We start from the raw sequence: 18,166 nt of genomic DNA on the forward strand, positions 1-18,166 counted from the left end.
CAATGGGACAGTGCTATACCGGGGTACAAATTATATCACAAACCGACCCACAAAGCCGGCCACACGTTAGACCTTATTTTCGTTAACACAGCAATCAAGCCCGCATCTCTCCCAAATTGCACAAAGGTCCCGTGGTCAGATCACTACCTCATAACAACTTCATTCTCTATAAAAGATACGAGCCCAGCCTGCATTCCCTCGCCCTCCTTCACATACAGGAAAACCTGCTCCCCAGAAGACCTCCATAATCAACTATCACCACAACTCCACCAATTGGACCTTACAGATCCGAACTCTGCACTTCAATCATGGAATACAATTACCGAAACTATAGCTAACAAGCTATGCCCTCCAATTACAAAAAAACCACACCAGAACTCCTTCAAAAGACAGCCCTGGTTCTCCTCAGAACTAAGAAAGCTCAAACTCCAACTAAGACAAAATGAGGCTAAATGGCGCAAAAACCCAGGAAACAACACCCTTTCAATCTACAAATCATCTCTGCATCAATACAAAGCAAGCACCTTAAGATCCAAGAGGGACTACTATGCCTCGAAGATACACGACCTTGTATTCGATGCCAAAGCCCTTTTCAGCTATGTATCCAACCTTACACAATTAAACCAGTCAGAGATTGCACATGACCAAGCTCAATCGAAAGCGGAAGAATTAGCTCTATTCTTCAGCAACAAAATCAACAGTCTTCTATCTCAGCTCCCCTCTAACCCCACTGTTCCACTAACCACTCCTCAACCCTCAATCAACAACACTCGATTAGAAGAACTTGACACAACCTCATCCATTGAGATCCAAGGAATTCTAAAGAAAATGAAACCTTCCTCTCACCCTTCAGATCACATCCCAGCGAAACTACTACTATCAATTCCAGATTCTATCTCCAAAACCCTGGCAGACATCATAAATTGCTCCCTCACACAAGGATTCTACCCTGACAACCTCAAACTAGCCTCACTCAAACCCCTTCTCAAAAAACCAAATCTTGACCCCAACGATCCTAACAACTTTAGACCGATAGCTAACCTTCCCTTCATAGCCAAGATTATGGAAAAATTGGTAAACTCACGACTCTCAAACTACATTGAAGACAATAACCTACTATTCCCATCACAATACGGATTCCGTAAAACCTTAAGCACGGAAGCCCTCCTCATCTCCTTGACTGATCACATCATCCTAGGCTTAGACAAAAGACAAGCCTTCCTTTTGATCCTACTCGACCTTTCATCTGCATTTGATACGGTCAATCACTCCCTTCTCATCAACCAACTAACAGCCATAGGTATTTCAGGAACTGCCCTATCATGGTTCAGAACCTTCCTCAGCAACAGAGGATATAAGGTTAAGATTCATAATAAAGAATCCTCACTTCACCCCGCATCAGTAGGAGTCCCTCAGGGCTCATCCTTGTCTCCTACCTTGTTTAACATTTATCTGTTACCCTTATGTAAACTTCTCACGGACCTCAATCTCAAACACTTCCTCTACGCTGACGATATCCAGGTCCTGATCCCCATCAAGGAGTCGCTCGCGAAAACATTGTCTCACTGGGAAACCTGCCTCCAAAATATCAAACAGCTTCTCACAAGCCTCAACCTGATACTAAATTCATCAAAAACAGAACTTCTACTCATCACGCCAGAAAACAGCTCCCTCACACCCACTCATCCAGCCTCACCAAATACTACACAAGTGAGAGACCTAGGAGTCCTAATTGACAATCACCTAAACCTGAAAGCTAACATCAACAAAACCACCAGAGACTGCTTTTATAAGCTCCAAGTGCTGAAAAGAATAAGACCTCTCTTCCACACACATGACTTTAGAACGATTCTACAATCAATCATTTTCGCAAAGCTGGACTATTGTAACACCATCTTGCTTGGTCTCCCTTCATCACACACTAAACCACTGCAAATGGTCCAAAATGCCTCCGCCCAGATACTCACTAACACCAGGAGAAGAGAACACATAACCCCTATCCTGATGGGCCCTCCACTGGCTGCCCATCCACTTCAGAATAATCTACAAGGCCATTCTCACCATTTTCAAAAACATCCATCAATTAGCCCCAACTGATCTCCATATCCCACTACGATTACACAACTCAACAAGACCGACAAGAGAAGCTTACAAAGGTACACTTCAAGTACCTCCAGCCAAAACTACCAGACACATCACACTTAGAGATCGGGCCTTCTCCACAGCCGGTCCAACTTTATGGAACTCCATTCCCCCAGATCTTAGAATGGAACCCAGCATCTCAATCTTCAAGAAAAGACTCAAGACATGGCTGTTCACACAGGCCTTTCCTAACTCCAACATTATTTAACTTCCATCAATCAACACACTTCGCTAGTATTAGCATTAATAGCCTCCTCTTACAATGTTGTTATATTTATATAATTATCTGATCTACATTTCCCCTTCTTACTCCAAGTTATTGATTTCCTTGTTACATGTAACTGCTTTTCTGCACTATTGTTCAAATTGTAAAGTTTATTATAATCGCACCCCTGTTTCTTGTGAACCAGCATGATGGGACTATCGTCTTGAACGTTGGTATATAAAAAAAACTTAAATAAATAAATAAATAAATAAATAAATAAATAAAAATCGCAATGACAGAGAGGAGCACCCGGGAGGCGGTGTGGCACTTTATGTCCAAGATGGCATAGAGTCCAAGAGGATAAACATCCTGCAAGAGACTAAATACAAAATTGAATCTTTATGGGTAGAAATCCCTTGTGTGTCGGGGAAGACTATAGTGATAGGAGTATACTACCGTCCACCTGGTCAAGATGGTGAGACAGACGGTGAAATGCTAAGAGAAATTAGGGAAGCTAACCAAACTGGTAGGGCGGTAATAATGGGAGACTTCAATTACCTAATTAAATTGAGATACGTGGTGTTTTTAGATTATTAGAAACAAACTTTTACGCTGTGCATATCAAGATTTACTTTAGAAATTTAAGGACCATCATACCACCCAGTGCTCACAAGTCAGACTTGCATTTCATGCACTTCATATGAGTCACTTTTAATCAACTGGTCCATGTAGCTCCACTCAATTTTTATGAATTTTTTAAATATTTTTCAAGTAATGAATTTTAAAAAGAAGAAAAACTTCCCTTATTCATCCGTTGTCGGGGTCATTTTTCCATAGCTGTCGGAGGTACTCGTCCGACGCGCGCGTTTCGCCAAGGTAGCTGCTTCAGAGACGTATATTCAGACTCTCCTGATCCAGCACTCCCCTTATTTCAACGGGGGATATAAACAGATCTTTAAGCATTAGTAAATTCTTGCAAAAAAGAACTTCAGTGGTGTTAAGGGTCCATCAAATTTTTCTAAAAAACATTAAAAGCCTAAATCAAATTCAGCGATATTACTTTTTTTGCAACAGAATGTCTTAACGATGTATACTTGCAGAGGGAAATAAACTTACCGAACCCGACGCCGTCTCTCCGCTCAGAGTTCTTAGTGGTAGAGCGGCTTGGGTCGGTCTGAATTTAAATACCATTGCGTCTGATATCCACCTGAAAGTCAAATGATTCCTGATTCTGGCGGGCAATCACCAGAAATGGAACCATTCGATGTCCTTATTCAAGCCACCAGGGGTCACTGATTTTAATTGAAAGATCCACTTCTGTTCGCATTGTCTCAAAGTCTGTACACGATTGCCACCTCTCCAGTGCTGATTGATGATTTCTAGCACGGTCCATTTGATATCATCAAACTCATGATTGAATTCTTTGAAATGAGCAACTAAGGGTTCCTCAACTCGATTGGTATTAATGCAGCATTTATGTTCAGTAAGACGAATCTTAACCTTTCTTTTTGTCATGCCTACATAAATTAATGGGCACGGACAAAAGATGGCATAAACTGCATGGGTTGAATGACAAGAGAATTCGGGCAGAAGAATAGTTTTCCCCGATGCCGTGACAATTTGAGTCTGGGGAGACTTTAAAGGGCAGAATTTGCATTTATCACATGTTTGGACAAGTTCCTTGTTCTGTGTAGGTTTAGAACAATTTGAGCGTACAACATGGTCCCGAATGTTTTTACCACGGGAGTATGCAATTCTCAAAGGTTGATTCAATGAAGGATGAATTTGTTGAACAATCTTCCAGTGTTCCCTCATAGCTCTACTAATTGAGGCCGACAGAAGGGTATGTTTCAGTACCACAGTATGCGGGTTCGAGCCTGGCTCAGGATTTTTTGGCAAAAATAAGTAGTCTCTGTTTGAATAAAGCGCTCGTCGGTAGGCTTTTTTAACACAGTGTGTCGGGTAGCCGCGTTGTAAGAAGCGGTTAGCCATATCTTTTGCCTGAGTTTTGAAATCCTCTTGGTCTGCACATAATCTCCTCAATCTGAGGAACTGGCCCACAGGAAGATTGGTTTTAAAGCTGGTCGGATGAAAGCTATCATATCTCAAGAGATTATTACGATCATTTGGCTTGCGGAATATGCTGGTGACCAAAACGGTGTCTTTTTTCTTAATCAAAATGTCTAGATAAGAGATTTGATTATGGTGATGTTCCATGGTGAATTTTAAACAGGGATCAAGACTGTTCAGCCATATATGGAACTCTTGTAGTGTTGATAGGGATCCTTCCCATATGACAAAGACGTCATCAATGTAACGTTTCCAACATTTCAATTGAGATCTCCATTGGGAATTTTCTATGTGTAGGGTCTCAAACCTGGCCACAAAGATGTTTGCCACATCCGGAGCCATGGCAGCTCCCATGGCAGTTCCTCGGATCTGTAGATAAAAATCCCCATCAAACATAAAGTAATTCCTACTTAATGTAAATTCAAGAAGTTCAATGATGTAAATAATTGGGATCCTTTTTGGATGTGAGTATACTTTTAATGCTTCTGAGACTGCAACAAGTGCTTGGTCCTGGGGAATAACTGTGTAGAGAGACTCAATATCAAACGTAACTAGCCAGCAATCTTGTGGTAAGTGTACAGTATCAAGAAATTGTAGCATGCTTGTGCTGTCTTTCACATACGAGGTGGATTTTGACACGCAAGGTTGTAAAATTTTGTCCAAGAAAATTGAGATCGGTTCCAACACTGATTCATTCGCTGAGACGATTGGACGTCCCGGAGGGTTACAGAGTGTTTTGTGGATTTTAGGTAGTATGTATAGTACTGGTATCCTGGGGTTTTCATTAATTAGAAAACGACGTTCTGAATTTGTTAGATACCCACCATCAAAGCCCCTCTCTATAATCTCTTTTACTTCAGAGAGGATCTCCTGTGTGGGGTCTTTTTCCAGACGTTGGTAGAAGTCTGTGTTGGACAGTTGTCGATTGACTTCTTTAAGATATGCAGATTTTTCCATTATGACTACTGCACCTCCTTTGTCCGCAGGCTTTATGACCAGCTCTTCATGGACCAGTTGATTAAAAGTGACCCATATGAAGTGCATGAAATGCAAGTCTGACTTGTGAGCACTGGGTGGTATGATGGTCCTTAAATTTCTAAAGTAAATCTTGATATGCACAGCGTAAAAGTTTGTTTCTAATAATCTAAAAACACCACGTATCTCAATTTAATTCATTGCCCTCGTGGGGTTATTCATTAAGAGATTTTTTGGAATTTAGACTTCAATTACCCCAATATTGACTGGGTAAATGTATCATTGGGACACACTAGAGAGATAACGTTCCTAGATGGAATAAATGATAGCTTTATGGAGCAATTGGTTCAGGAACCGACGAGAGAGGGAGCAATTTTAGATCTAATTCTCAGTGGAGCACAGGACTTTGTGAGAGAGGTAACGGTGGTGAGGGCCGCTTGGCAATAGTGATCATAATATGGTCAAATTTGAATTAATGACTGGAAGAGGAACAGTGTGCAAATCCAAGGCTCTCGTGCTAAACTTTCAAAAGGGAAACTTTGATAAAATGAGAAAAATTGTTAGAAAAAAATGAAAGGAGCAGCTACAAAAGTAAAAAATGTGCAAGAAGCGTGGTCATTGTTAAAAAAATACCATTCTAGAAGCACAGTCCAGATGTATTCCACACATTAAGAAAGGTGGAAAGAAGGCAAAACAATTACCGGCATGGTTAAAAGGGGAGGTGAAAGAAGCTATTTTAGCCAAAAGATCTTCATTCAAAAATTAGAAGAAGGATCCAACAGAAGAAAATAGGATAATGCATAAAAATTGGCAAGTTAAATGTAAGACAATGATAAGACAGGCTAAGAGAGAATTTGAAAAGAAGTTGGCTGTAGAGGCAAAAACTCACAGTAAAAACTTTTTTAAATATATCCGAAGCAGAAAGCCTGTGAGGGAGTCAGTTGGACCGTTAGATGACAGAGGGGTTAAAGGGGCACTTAGAGAAGATAAGGCCATCGCAGAAAGATTAAATGATTTCTTTGCTTCGGTGTTTACTGAAGAGGATGTTGGGGAGGTACCCGTACTGGAGAAGGTTTTCATGGGCAATGATTCAGATGGACTGAATCAAATCACGGTGAACCTAGATGTGGTAGACCTGATTGACAAACTGAAGAGTAGTAAATCACCTGGACCGGATGGTATACACCCCAGGGTTCTGAAAGAACTAAAAAAATGAAAATTTCAGACCTATTAGTAAAAATTTGTAACCTATCATTAAAATCATCCATTATACCTGAAGACTGGAGGATAGCTAATGTAACCCCAGAGACGGCTGAGGGGGGATATGATAAGAGGTCTTAAAATCATGAGAGGTCTAGAATGGGTAGATGTGAATCATAAGAACACATAAGAAAATGCCATACTGGGTCAGACCAAGGGTCCATCAAGCCCAGCATCCTGTTTCCAACAGTGGCCAATCCAGGCCATAAGAACCTGACAAGTACCCAAAAACTAAGTCTGTTCCATGTCACCATTGCTAATGGCAGTGGCTATTCTCTAAGTGAACTTAATAGCAGATAATAGACTTCTCCTCCAAGAACTTATCCAGTCCTTTTTTAAACACTGCTATACTAACTGCACTAACTACATCTTCTGGCAACAAATTCCAGAGTTTAATTGTGCATTGAGTAAAAAAGAACTTTCTCCGATTAGTTTTAAATGTGCCCAATGCTAACTTCATGGAGTGCCCCCTAGTCTTTCTACTATCCGAAAGAGTAAATAACCGATTCACATCTACCCGTTCTAGACCTCTCATAATTTTAAACATCTCTATCATATCCCCCCTCAGCCATCTCTTCTCCAAGCTGAAAAGTCCTAACCTCTTTAGTCTTTCCTCATAGGAGAGCTGTTCCATTCCCCTTTATCATTTTGGTAGCCCTTCTCTGTACCTTCTCCATCGCAATTAAATCTTTTTTGAGATGCGGCGACCAGAATTGTACACAGTATTCAAGGTGCGGTCTCACCATGGAGCGATACAGAGGCAATATGACATTTTCCATTTTTATTCACCATTCCATTTCTAATAATTCCCAACATTGTTTGCTTTTTTGACTGCCGCAGCACACTGAACCGACGATTTCAATGCGTTATCCACTATGACACCTAGATCTCTTTCTTGGGTTGTAGCACCTAATATGGAACCCAACATTGTGTAATTATAGCATGGGTTATTTTTCCCTATATGCATCACCTTGCACTTATCCACATTAAATTTCATCTGCCATTTGTATGCCCAATTTTCCAGTCTCACAAGGTCTTCCTGCAATTTATCACAATCTGCTTGTGATTTAACTACTCTGAACAATTTTGTGTCATCTGCAAATTTGATTCTCTCACTCGTCGTATTTCTTTCCAGATCATTTATAAATATATTTATTTATTGAAAAGTAAGGGTCCCAATACAGATCCCTGAGGCACTCCACTGTCCACTCTCTTCCACTGATAAAATTGTCCATTTAATCCTACTCTGTTTCCTGTCTTTTAGCCAGTTTGCAATCCATGAAAGGACATCGCCACTTATCCCATGACATTTTACTTTTCCTAGAAGCCTCTCATGAGGAACTTTGTCAAACGCCTTCTGAAAATCCAAGTATACTACATCTACCGGTTCACCTTTATCCACATGTTTATTAACTCCTTCAAAAAAGTGAAGCAGATTTGTGAGGCAAGACTTGCCCTGGGTAAAGCCATGCTGACTTTGTCCCATTAAACCATGTCTTTCTATATGTTCTGTGATTTTGATGTTTAGAACACTTTCCACTATTTTTCCTGGCACTGAAGTCAGGCTAACCGGTCTGTAGTTTCCCGGATCGCCCCTGGAGCCCTTTTTAAATATTGGGGTTACATTTGCTATCCTCCAGTCTTCAGGTACAATGGATGATTTTAATGATAACTTACAAATGTTTACTAATAGGTCTGAAATTTCATTTTTTAGTTCCTTTAGAACTCTGGGGTGTATACCATCTGGTCCAGGTGATTTACTACTCTTCAGTTTGTCAATAAGGCCTACCACATCTTCAATCGGTTATTTACTCTTTTGGATAATAGAAAGACTAGGGGGCACTCCATGAACTTAGCATGTGCCACATTTAAGACTAATCAGAGAAAGTTCTTTTTCACTCAACGCACAATTAAGCTCTGGAATTTGTTGCCAGAGGATGTGGTTAGTGCAGTTAGTGTAGCTGGGTTTAAAAAAGGTTTGGATAAGTTCTTGGAGGAGAAGTCCATTAACTGCTATTAATCAAGTTTACTTAGGGAATAGCCACTGCTATTAATTGCATCAGTAGCATGGGATCTTCTTAGTGTTTGGGTAAATTGCAAGGTTCTTATGGCCTGGATTGGCCACTGTTGGAAACAGGATGCTGGGCGTGATGGACCCTTGGTCTGACCCAGTATGGCATGTTCTTATGTACTTTGAGAGTACTAGAAATGTATACTAGTAAAAAACCAAAAACAAAATGCAGGTTTATTAATTGCTGAAGAAAGAGCTGATGAGAGCAGGACTATGCATTGGTTAACATAAGAACATGCCATACTGGGTCAGATCAAGTGTCCATCAAGCCCAGCATCCTGTTTCCAACAGAGGCCAATCCAGGCCATAAGAACCTGGCAAGTACCCAAAAACTAAGTCTATCCCATGTTATCGTTGGTAGTAATAGCAGTGGCTAATTTCTAAGTCAACTTAATTAATAGCAGGTAATGGACTTCTCCCCCAAGAACTTATCCAATCCTTTTTAAACACAGCTACACTAACTGCACTAACCACATCCTCTGGCAACAAATTCCAGAGTTTAATTGTGCGTCGATTTAAAAACTGGGGTCTGTCTAACTTGCTAAATTATTTTGCTTGCCTAGGGGAGTATGTTAAAGCTTTGAAATATTTGCTTTTTAAGGATGTTATAGTTGTTGTCAGTCGTCAAGCAGGGCTGAATTAGCCATGACATGTGTGACATCATCTAGCAGTGCCAAATAACCTGTCTTACTTATTAGAGCTTTTGTTCTACTGAGCATGTACAGGTATTGCCCATTTCAGACTTGGAAAATCGAGGAACAGTGTCTGTCAGAAATTAGTCTGTCCTCTTCCCGAAGCGCAACCTTGTCTGCCTCCCCAGGAATGGAGTTAAAAAGAAAAGTCCTCAAATATCAGCCCCATCAGTAGAAAAGGCAGAGTCTTTGGGATAGAGTAAGCAGAAGCAGCATACATCAAAGAAAAAGGTGCCTGTCCATGGATCCACAGAGCAGCCAACACAGAAGAAGCACAGTCTCTAGTTCATCAGTGCTGTCGTCGCATATGGTCCTTGGTGTTGTCAACACATTAAGCCCCAGAACATAGATTTTCAACACCATTGACCATTAACCTGTTCCATCCTTGATGCATTGAGCTTTAGAACTTCCTATGCAGCTGTATGTTGGCTTAATTTAGAACACTAACGGGCAGAAGGGGGTATCATACCCCTGACCCCAACAGACGTCTCTTCTCCAAGCTGAACAGCCGTAACTTCTTTAGTCTTTCCTCATAGGGGAGCCCTTCCATCCCCTTTATCATATACTACCTTTATAAAATGTTCCTCTGATTCTTTTTTCACAGAAAAGAATTAGATTTTTTAATTAAATTCAGACTAGAAGCCAAAGAGAGACAGATGCAGATGCTAGGCATTAGATATAGCTAGTCCAGCAAGTAGATCTTAGAGCAGAAATGCGTCCACAATGCTGTTTCCGCCTGATGTTCTGCACATCTCATGTAACCCCTTAGCCCCCTTACTATCCCCTCCTCCTATCTGCCTCTCCTCTTTCTTCCCCCTAAGCAAAGTCTCCAAATACAGTGTTTCTTCCCCCTAGCAAAGACTACTAAATACTGTTATTAGTTCCCCTCCTCCACCCTTAGCTTATCCTTCCCTGTCCCTCCCTTCCCCCCCCCATCCCTTCGCTGACATCAATGGTCTGGTACCTACCAGCCCACCTGTACATATATTGTGTATTGGTAATTTATATTTTTTCCCCTCAAATATCCACCTATACATATATTGTTTATTGTTAATTTATATTTCGAATGTTCCTTTAAAATCTCTCTCTATCCTTCCTACTGCTGTCCTCTCTCCTCCTTCCCTGTTTATTGTATTTCACTGTATTGTTAACTTGTTACAAAGTAAACCGGCAAGATGTTCCGATGAATGTCGGTATATGAAAATCAACAAATAAATATTCTGATGCCCTAACACAGATCCTGTTTCTGTATTTCCAATCTAGTTTGGTTCACAACCACAGTTCATTTTCAATCAATCAATATTAATTTCTCTACTTTATAACTTGAAATACATTACACTAGAATCATGTAAAGTGTGTACAATACCATACAAGACAAAACCAATGGTTCCATGGTCCCTGCCTTTGAGCTTGGTTAAATGATTTGGTCGGACACGGTCAGAGCAAAGGAAAAGTTTAAAGTCTCACCATCATTGTCAATAGCGAAGGGTACGTCTGGCGTTACAATTTCATAGCTACAGATCTGGCTGAACTGAGGAGAGCAGTCTGCATCCACAGCTTCCACCTTCAAAATGCTGTCATACTTCTTTCCTTCGCTGACAGTTGTTTTGTAAGACTTTTCCTTAAACACCGGTGCATACTCATTCACATCATTCACTTGAATGTGTACCGTTGCTCTGCAGACAAAATAAACACACCCACAACTTAGTGCAACAGGACACTGTTTCTGTCAGACTAATGACTTGAAGGACAGCAGAAATGGAGAAATTACTTACCTGATGATTTCCTTTTCCTTACTGTAGACAGATGGACTCAGGATCAATGGGTTATGCTCCCCTGCCAGCAGATGGAGATGAGACAGGTTGCAAATTTGTTGTCACCGTATATATACCCCTGCAATGACCTCAGCTCTCCAGTATTTTCTTCAAAAACCACTGTGGACTTATGAGTGAAAGGACTTAATTGAAAATATGACTAAAAATATGATTAAAAACGGATAACCGTAACTGTACTCAACCAACCATAAACACTGAACTCCAGTAAGAATACAGGTACCTTAATCAAGGGACTGAACACTTACCCATGATCCCTTGGATTCGAGGCCCATTCCAGGGGAGGACCTAGGGCGCAGATCTTGGGCAGCCAAGAGGGGGATGCCGAGTCCATAAGTCTACACTAGGACCAATGGGATGTACAAAAGCTACTCCTGATTGGGGTGGGAAGCTGCCCGCAGTCCGGTCAACACCGCCCATGCAGAGGCAGCGTCCTCTTGGGCCTATTTGTCCAGACAATAAAACCTGGAGAAGGCGTGCAAGGAAGACCAAATCGCCGCCCAGCAGGTATCGACGAGTAACAGCAGTCTGACCTCTGCCCATGAGACCGTTTAGAGCTCCATTCCACTAGGAATCAATCTGAGAAGGTAATGGCTTTCTAGCCTCCTCATAGGCTCCCTTGATCACCTCCTTAATCCAGTGAGCTATGGGAGAGGGTTGTGGATGCCTGGAACACCCTTCTGGAGGAAGTGGTGAGGACCAAAACTGTGAAGGATTTCAAAACGGCGTGGGATAAATGCTGTGGATCCATAAAGTCTTGAGAATGTGAATGAAATGAAGAGAAGAGGCATGGGGATGGCTTGCGGGAATGACGGCTACTACCCTTATTCAATAAACATACACAAGGTTAATGTGACTCCAACATTGCTCTATGCTTCAATGGCAAGAGGAAATGTGGGAAAAAAGGATCTGCATTCACAAATAAGCGTGGGAGTAGCTTGCTTGTTGCAGCTGTTACTACCCCAAACCAAATTAGCCTGATGCTTCAATTTCATTGCATATCCAAGCAGTTCTCTGCTTCAATGGCAGGTGGGAATGAAGAAAATAGGATCTATATTCAAACCACCAACAAGGACTAAATTGCACAGGCTGGAAAAACAAATAAGCGTGGGAGTAGCTTGCTTGTTGCGGCGGTTACTATCCTGAACCAATCAAGCCGGATACTTCACTTTGAATACATATACAGCGCAGCTCACTGCTTCAACGGCAGGAGGGAATGAAAAGAGGATTTATATTCAGACAAGAAACAAGGATTAAATTGCACAGGCTGGGTAAACAAATAGGTGTGGGAGTAGTTTGCTTATTGCGGCGGTTACTACCCCTAACCATTTAGGCTTGATACTTCACATTGATGCAGCTCCAGCACGGCTCTCTATACATCAATGGCGGGGTTGGAAGGAAATTAGAACCAAAAAGTTACCAATAAGGGCCCTGACCTCAGCAGTCAGAGTAACAGATAAGTATGAGAAAAATAAGTATGAAAGCTTGCTGGGCAGACTGGATGGGCCATTTGGTCTTCTTCTGCCGCCATTTCTATGTTTCTATGGTAGACCATGAAGCTGGTTTGCCCTGCTTCCTTCCGCCGTGAAGAACAAACTGGCAGGCTGTCTTTCAGACCAGTTCTGGGACTTCCAGATACCGCACTAAAAGCCTCTTGACATCCAAATGATGGAGGAGCAGATATTCCACTGCGTCCTTGAGTTTCTGGGGATGGCAATGAACTTGACTGCTTCAAATGAAACGCCAAGATTACCTTGGGCAAGAAGGACGAACAGTACGTAGCTGTAACACCCCTGGAGTCATCCGGAGGAAAGGCTCCCAGCATGACAATGCTTGCAGTTCAGAGATGCGATGTGCTGAGCACATAGCCACCAAGAACAGTTTTCAAGCTCAAACGAAAGGAAAGACTGTGCCAAAAATTCCAGCACTAAACTAAGATTCCACAAGTGAACTGGCAAATGTACGGGAGGCCGAAGATGCTTCACTCCCTTCGGAAAAGAGCCACATCCAGATGAGCTGACAGGGAGATCCCATTCACTTCACCTCTAACAGGAGAGAGCCGCTACCTGCACCTTCAAGGCGTTAAGGGTCAAACCTTTATTCGAGTCGCCCTGCAAAAATTCCAGAATAAAGTGGGATTTTGACTGCCAGAGGCAAGACACCGCGTTCCTCGCACCAGGCCTCAAATACTCTCTAAACCCATACATACACTAAGGATGTGGAGAACTTCTGAGCGCTGAGTAAGGTGATAATTACCGCTGCAGAATATCCCTCTCAAGGGCCAGACCATAAGACAGAATCTAGTCAGATCCTTGTGAAGGACCGGTCCCTGCTGTAACAGGTCCCTGTGCGGTGGGAGGCACAGAGGGGTCTCTACAAGGAGTCTCCGCATGTCCTCATACCACGGACACCTGAATCAATCTGGAACTACTAGCTGAATTAGCCCCCTGTGGTGTTAGAGTCTGCGAATAACCCTGCCCAGCAGGGGCCATGGAGGGAAGGGCTATAGTAACTCATTTTCTAGCTAGATCTGAACGAGAGTTTCAACTTCTCACTGACCTCAATCTCAAACATTTTCTCTACGCTGACGATATTCAGGTCCTGATCCCCATCGAAGAGTCGCTCGCTAAAACACTGTTGCACTGGGAATCCTGCCTCCAAAATATCAAACAACTTCTTACAAGTCTCAACCTGATACTAAATTCATCAAAAACAGAACTTCTACTCATCACACCAGAAAACAGCTCCATCTCATACACCCATCCCACCGTACCAAACACCACACAAGTGAGAGATCTAGGAGTTCAAATTGACAATCACCTAAACCTGAAAGCTAACATCAACAAAACCACCAGAGACTGCTTTTATAAGCTCCAAGTGCTGAAAAGAATACGACCCCTCTTCCACACACATGACTTCAGAACAATCCTACAATCAATCATTTTCGCAAAGCTGGACTATTGTAACACCATCATGCTTGGTCTCCCTTCATCACACACCAAACCATTACAAATGGTCCAAAACGCCTCCGCCCGTATACTCACCAACACCAGGAGAAGAGAACACATAACACCTATCTTGATGGACCTCCATTGGCTGCCCATCCACTTCAGAATAATCTACAAGGCCATTCTCACCATTTTCAAAGACATCCATCAATTAGCCCTAATCGATCTACATATCCCCCTCCAATTACACCATTCCACAAGACCGAAAAGAGATGCTTACAAAGGATCACTTCAAGTACCTCCAGCCAAGACTACCAGACACATCACGCTCAGAGATCGGGCATTCTCCACAGCCGGTCCAACATTATGGAACTCCATTCCCCCGGATCTTAGAATGGAACCCAACATCTCAACATTCAAGAAAAGACTCAAGATGTGGCTGTTCACGCAGGCCTTCCCTAACTCCAATTCCATCTAACTTCCTTCTTTCAACACGCTCCGCTAGCATTAGCGTTAATAGCCACCTCTTACAATGTTATTTATACTTATATATAACTATCTGATCTTCATTTCCCTTCTCATTCCAAGTTATTGTTTTCCTTGTTATATGTAACTGCTTTTCTGCACTATTGTTTAAATGGTAAAGTTTATTATAATTACACCCCTGTTTCTTGTGAACCAGCATGATGGGACCACCGTCTTGAATGTTGGTATATAAAAAAGTTAAATAAATAAATAAACTTGCAGGGACCACGGATCTCTTCTGCAACTGAAGAATCAAGGAACCTTTGCATTGATGCGGCCAGCAGGTCAATTGTCGGGAGGCCCCAACTATCATCAGTTGAAATGCTTTGGCCGTCAATTCCCACTTTCCTGGATCCAGACTCTTGCTGCTTACAAAATCTGCTCTGACGTCTTTTCCTGCGATGTGCGAGGCTGAGATCATCTGTAGATAGACCTCCTTATGGAGTGCGCGGAAGTACATCTACTGTGACACTTGCTGGCTCTTGGTTCCACCCTAACAATTGATGAGGCCACCGTTGTTGCATTGTACAACATAATGTGGACTGCCTGGCTCTGGAGTCTGTTGCTGAACTGTAAACATGCCAATCTGACTGTCCGGGCTTCCAGGTGATTGATGTTCCAGAGGGCCACTTCTTCTGTCCAACATCCCTGAGTCATCAGTACCTGACAGTGAGCTTCCCAGCTCCGGAGACTTGCATCTGTTGTGAGAACCAGCCAGTTTGGGGAGGACAGGAACACACCCTTGCTCACATGAGCTTCCTATAACAACCACTGGAGGTGACAGCAGACTCCCCTCGGTAAGTGGAGACGAATCAAATAATCTTGAGACTGTGGGTTCCAACATGATAGCAATGAGCGTTGAAAAGGACGCATGTGTGCCCTCGCCCATGGCATTACTTCCAGGGTTGCTGCCATCAAACAGAGAACTTGGAGATAGCTCCACACCATCAGGCGTACCATGTTCACGAACTGACGCACCTGGTACATCAACTTCTATATCCTTGTGGACAGAAGAAAAGACCTTGACTTGCCTGGTTTCGAACCGGACTCCCAGATACTCCAAGGACTGGGAAGGCTTGAGGCTGCTCTTAGAGAAACTCAGTTGGGAAATAAAGCTTTCCAACAAGGAGATCACCTTGTTGGTCACCAGGAGGCTCTCTTACACAGACTTGGCCCAGATCAGCCAACAATCCAAGTATGGGTGCACCAGGATCCCATCCTTCTCAACGCTGCTGTCAAGACCACCATAATCTTGGAAAAGGTTCTGGGGGCAATGGCTAAGCCAAAGGCAAGCACCCGAAACTGAAAATCATGATCCAGCACCGCAAAATGTAGGAAACTGTGATCCCGTTGGATTGGAATATGTAGGTAGGCCTCGGATAGTTCAGGGAGGTTAAGAACTCTCCTGGTTGTACGGCCATTATGGAACGCAAGGTCTTCATGCGAAAATGAGTCACTTGCAGGTGATTGTTGACAGTCTTGAGGTCCAGGATGGGGTGAAAGGAATTTTCCTTCTTGGGTACGGCAAAATATATGGGTTAATGCCCTGTATTTTCATAGGGCGTAGGTACTTTGATCACAACCCTCATCCTGAAGAGTCTTAGAAGTGTAATCTCCACTGCCTGCTTCTTGTGCTGGGAGAGGCAAGGAGACATCATGAATAAATCCCAAGGAGTGCTGTGGAATTCCAGTGCATATCCTTCTCATATGACTTCCAGTACCCATTTGTCCAAAGTAATCTCGACCCACCATTGGTAAGAGAAAGACAGACTACCCCCATCTCCTCGCCCCAAAAGGTGGGTCAATAAAATTTCATTGGGGTAATTCGGGACGAGCCTGAATCCAAACCTGCCCCTCTCCTGAGCTGCAGGGTACGAAAACATCGGGACCTTCCAAGGGGTCGAGACCTCTGAAATGTAGAGTTTCTGTAGGGGTGAAAATGCTAGGACCCCCTGGAACAACCCCTTATAGGCGAGGGGCACTGTAGTTGCTTCCTTTTATCTTCTGGTAACCGGGGAACTGAAGATTCGCCCCATTTACTGGTCAGCTTTTCCAACTTGCTCCGAATAGCAGTGATCCTTTAAAAGGGCATTTTTTAAGATTAGCTTTGGCGGTTGTGTCAGCTGACTAGTTCGGCAACCACAGCTGTCATCTGGCTGCCACCACTGAGGCCACGCCTCTGGCCAAAGTACGGACTAAATCAGAGCCTCCTAAGAGAGAAGAAGACACAAACAAGCCACCAGAGCACAACAAAAAGTGATCTGTAAGGTCATTGCTACAGCATCAAAAGCTTGTTTAAGGATAGACTTTATCCAGCTATCATGCACATCTTTTAAGGCCGCTCCTCCCTCCACTGGGATAGTTGTTCGCTCAGAGCCTGCACAGACCAGTGCGTCCACTTTAGGGAAATAAAAAATGTTGTTACTGCTGGGTCCAGAGGGTATAGAGCTTCCAATGCCCTGCTCCCTTTAAAACTTTCTTCTGGGACATACCATTCCAGATTAATCAACTCCTGGATAGTGTCCATCACTAGAAAGAAGCAAGAGGCTTTCTGCAGGGAAATCAGAATGGGATCCTTCTTTGGTTCCATCATAGAGTCCACCCCAGGAACTTCCAGTATCTGGGAAACCAGGGCCAGCAATTAGTCTCTATGAAAGAACCGTAATAGTCAGATACGGTTCCAACCTAGGGGGGGATTTCTCTGTCTTCCATGGAATCAGGATCCTCTTCTTCGTCCATGTCATCCAGGTCCCTGCCAGGGATACACTTGTTAAGGAGAGGCATACCTCGGAGTCTGCCAGTAGGAATGGGATAGGAAGGGGACACCAGCTGAGGTTCCGTCCAGACAGGGACAAGTGAGGCAATAGACTGCGCCTGTACGAAGGCATGTAGCCCCTGGAAAAACTCCACCCTGGAAAAGGCAGCTGGGTCCATACCTAATTCAGGAGGCACTGGGGTGGGACCAACTGAATTTCCCTCTCCCACAGATGTCCCATTCAAAGGAATATGGAGGTCCGGCGTACTTCTAGTTAAGGCAGTGACCAACTAGTCATCCGAATGGAAGGAGCCTGGCTTAGCAAAGTCTGAGGAGGCCAATTCTCCTTGGGCTTTCTCACAGTGCCGACATAAGTTGGAGACCAGGTCTGACTGTGAGGCTCTAATATGGCAAGCATTGCAGAGAGCAAGGCGCTTAGGTTTCTTGCTTGGCAGTAGTAATTATGTGCTCTCGACTCGTGCTTAAAAATGTATGCATTTAAATTTCAAGTGTCCGGGCAGGGCGCAGCAAGGTGCACGCACAGCCCATGCACACAGCTTTTCCTGTATCGCATGCTTTAAAAGATGTGCGTGTAGGGACACGCCTGACGTTACGTGCATAGCACGTGTGCAGAGCAGATGTCCTATGGAGGGCAAAATGGCACACAAACATGTACAAGATGGCATTGCCG

The 18,166-nt window shown here is 43.2% G+C and overlaps 1 protein-coding gene across 7 annotated transcripts in view; it reads right to left on the bottom strand.

The window, feature by feature from the left end:
- The window catches only part of CLSTN1 (calsyntenin 1), a 100,021-nt gene that overhangs the window by 54,534 nt on the left and 27,321 nt on the right, over positions 1 to 18,166 (bottom strand). For all 7 annotated transcript variants that reach the window (XM_029578768.1, XM_029578767.1, XM_029578770.1 and 4 more), the window contains one exon: positions 10,883 to 11,091. In XM_029578768.1, coding sequence (XP_029434628.1) covers positions 10,883 to 11,091 — 209 coding nt within the window. The remainder of the gene's footprint in view (positions 1 to 10,882; positions 11,092 to 18,166) is intronic.

Source organism: Rhinatrema bivittatum, chromosome 15, assembly GCF_901001135.1.
Source record: "Rhinatrema bivittatum chromosome 15, aRhiBiv1.1, whole genome shotgun sequence".
NCBI lineage: Eukaryota > Metazoa > Chordata > Amphibia > Gymnophiona > Rhinatrematidae > Rhinatrema > Rhinatrema bivittatum.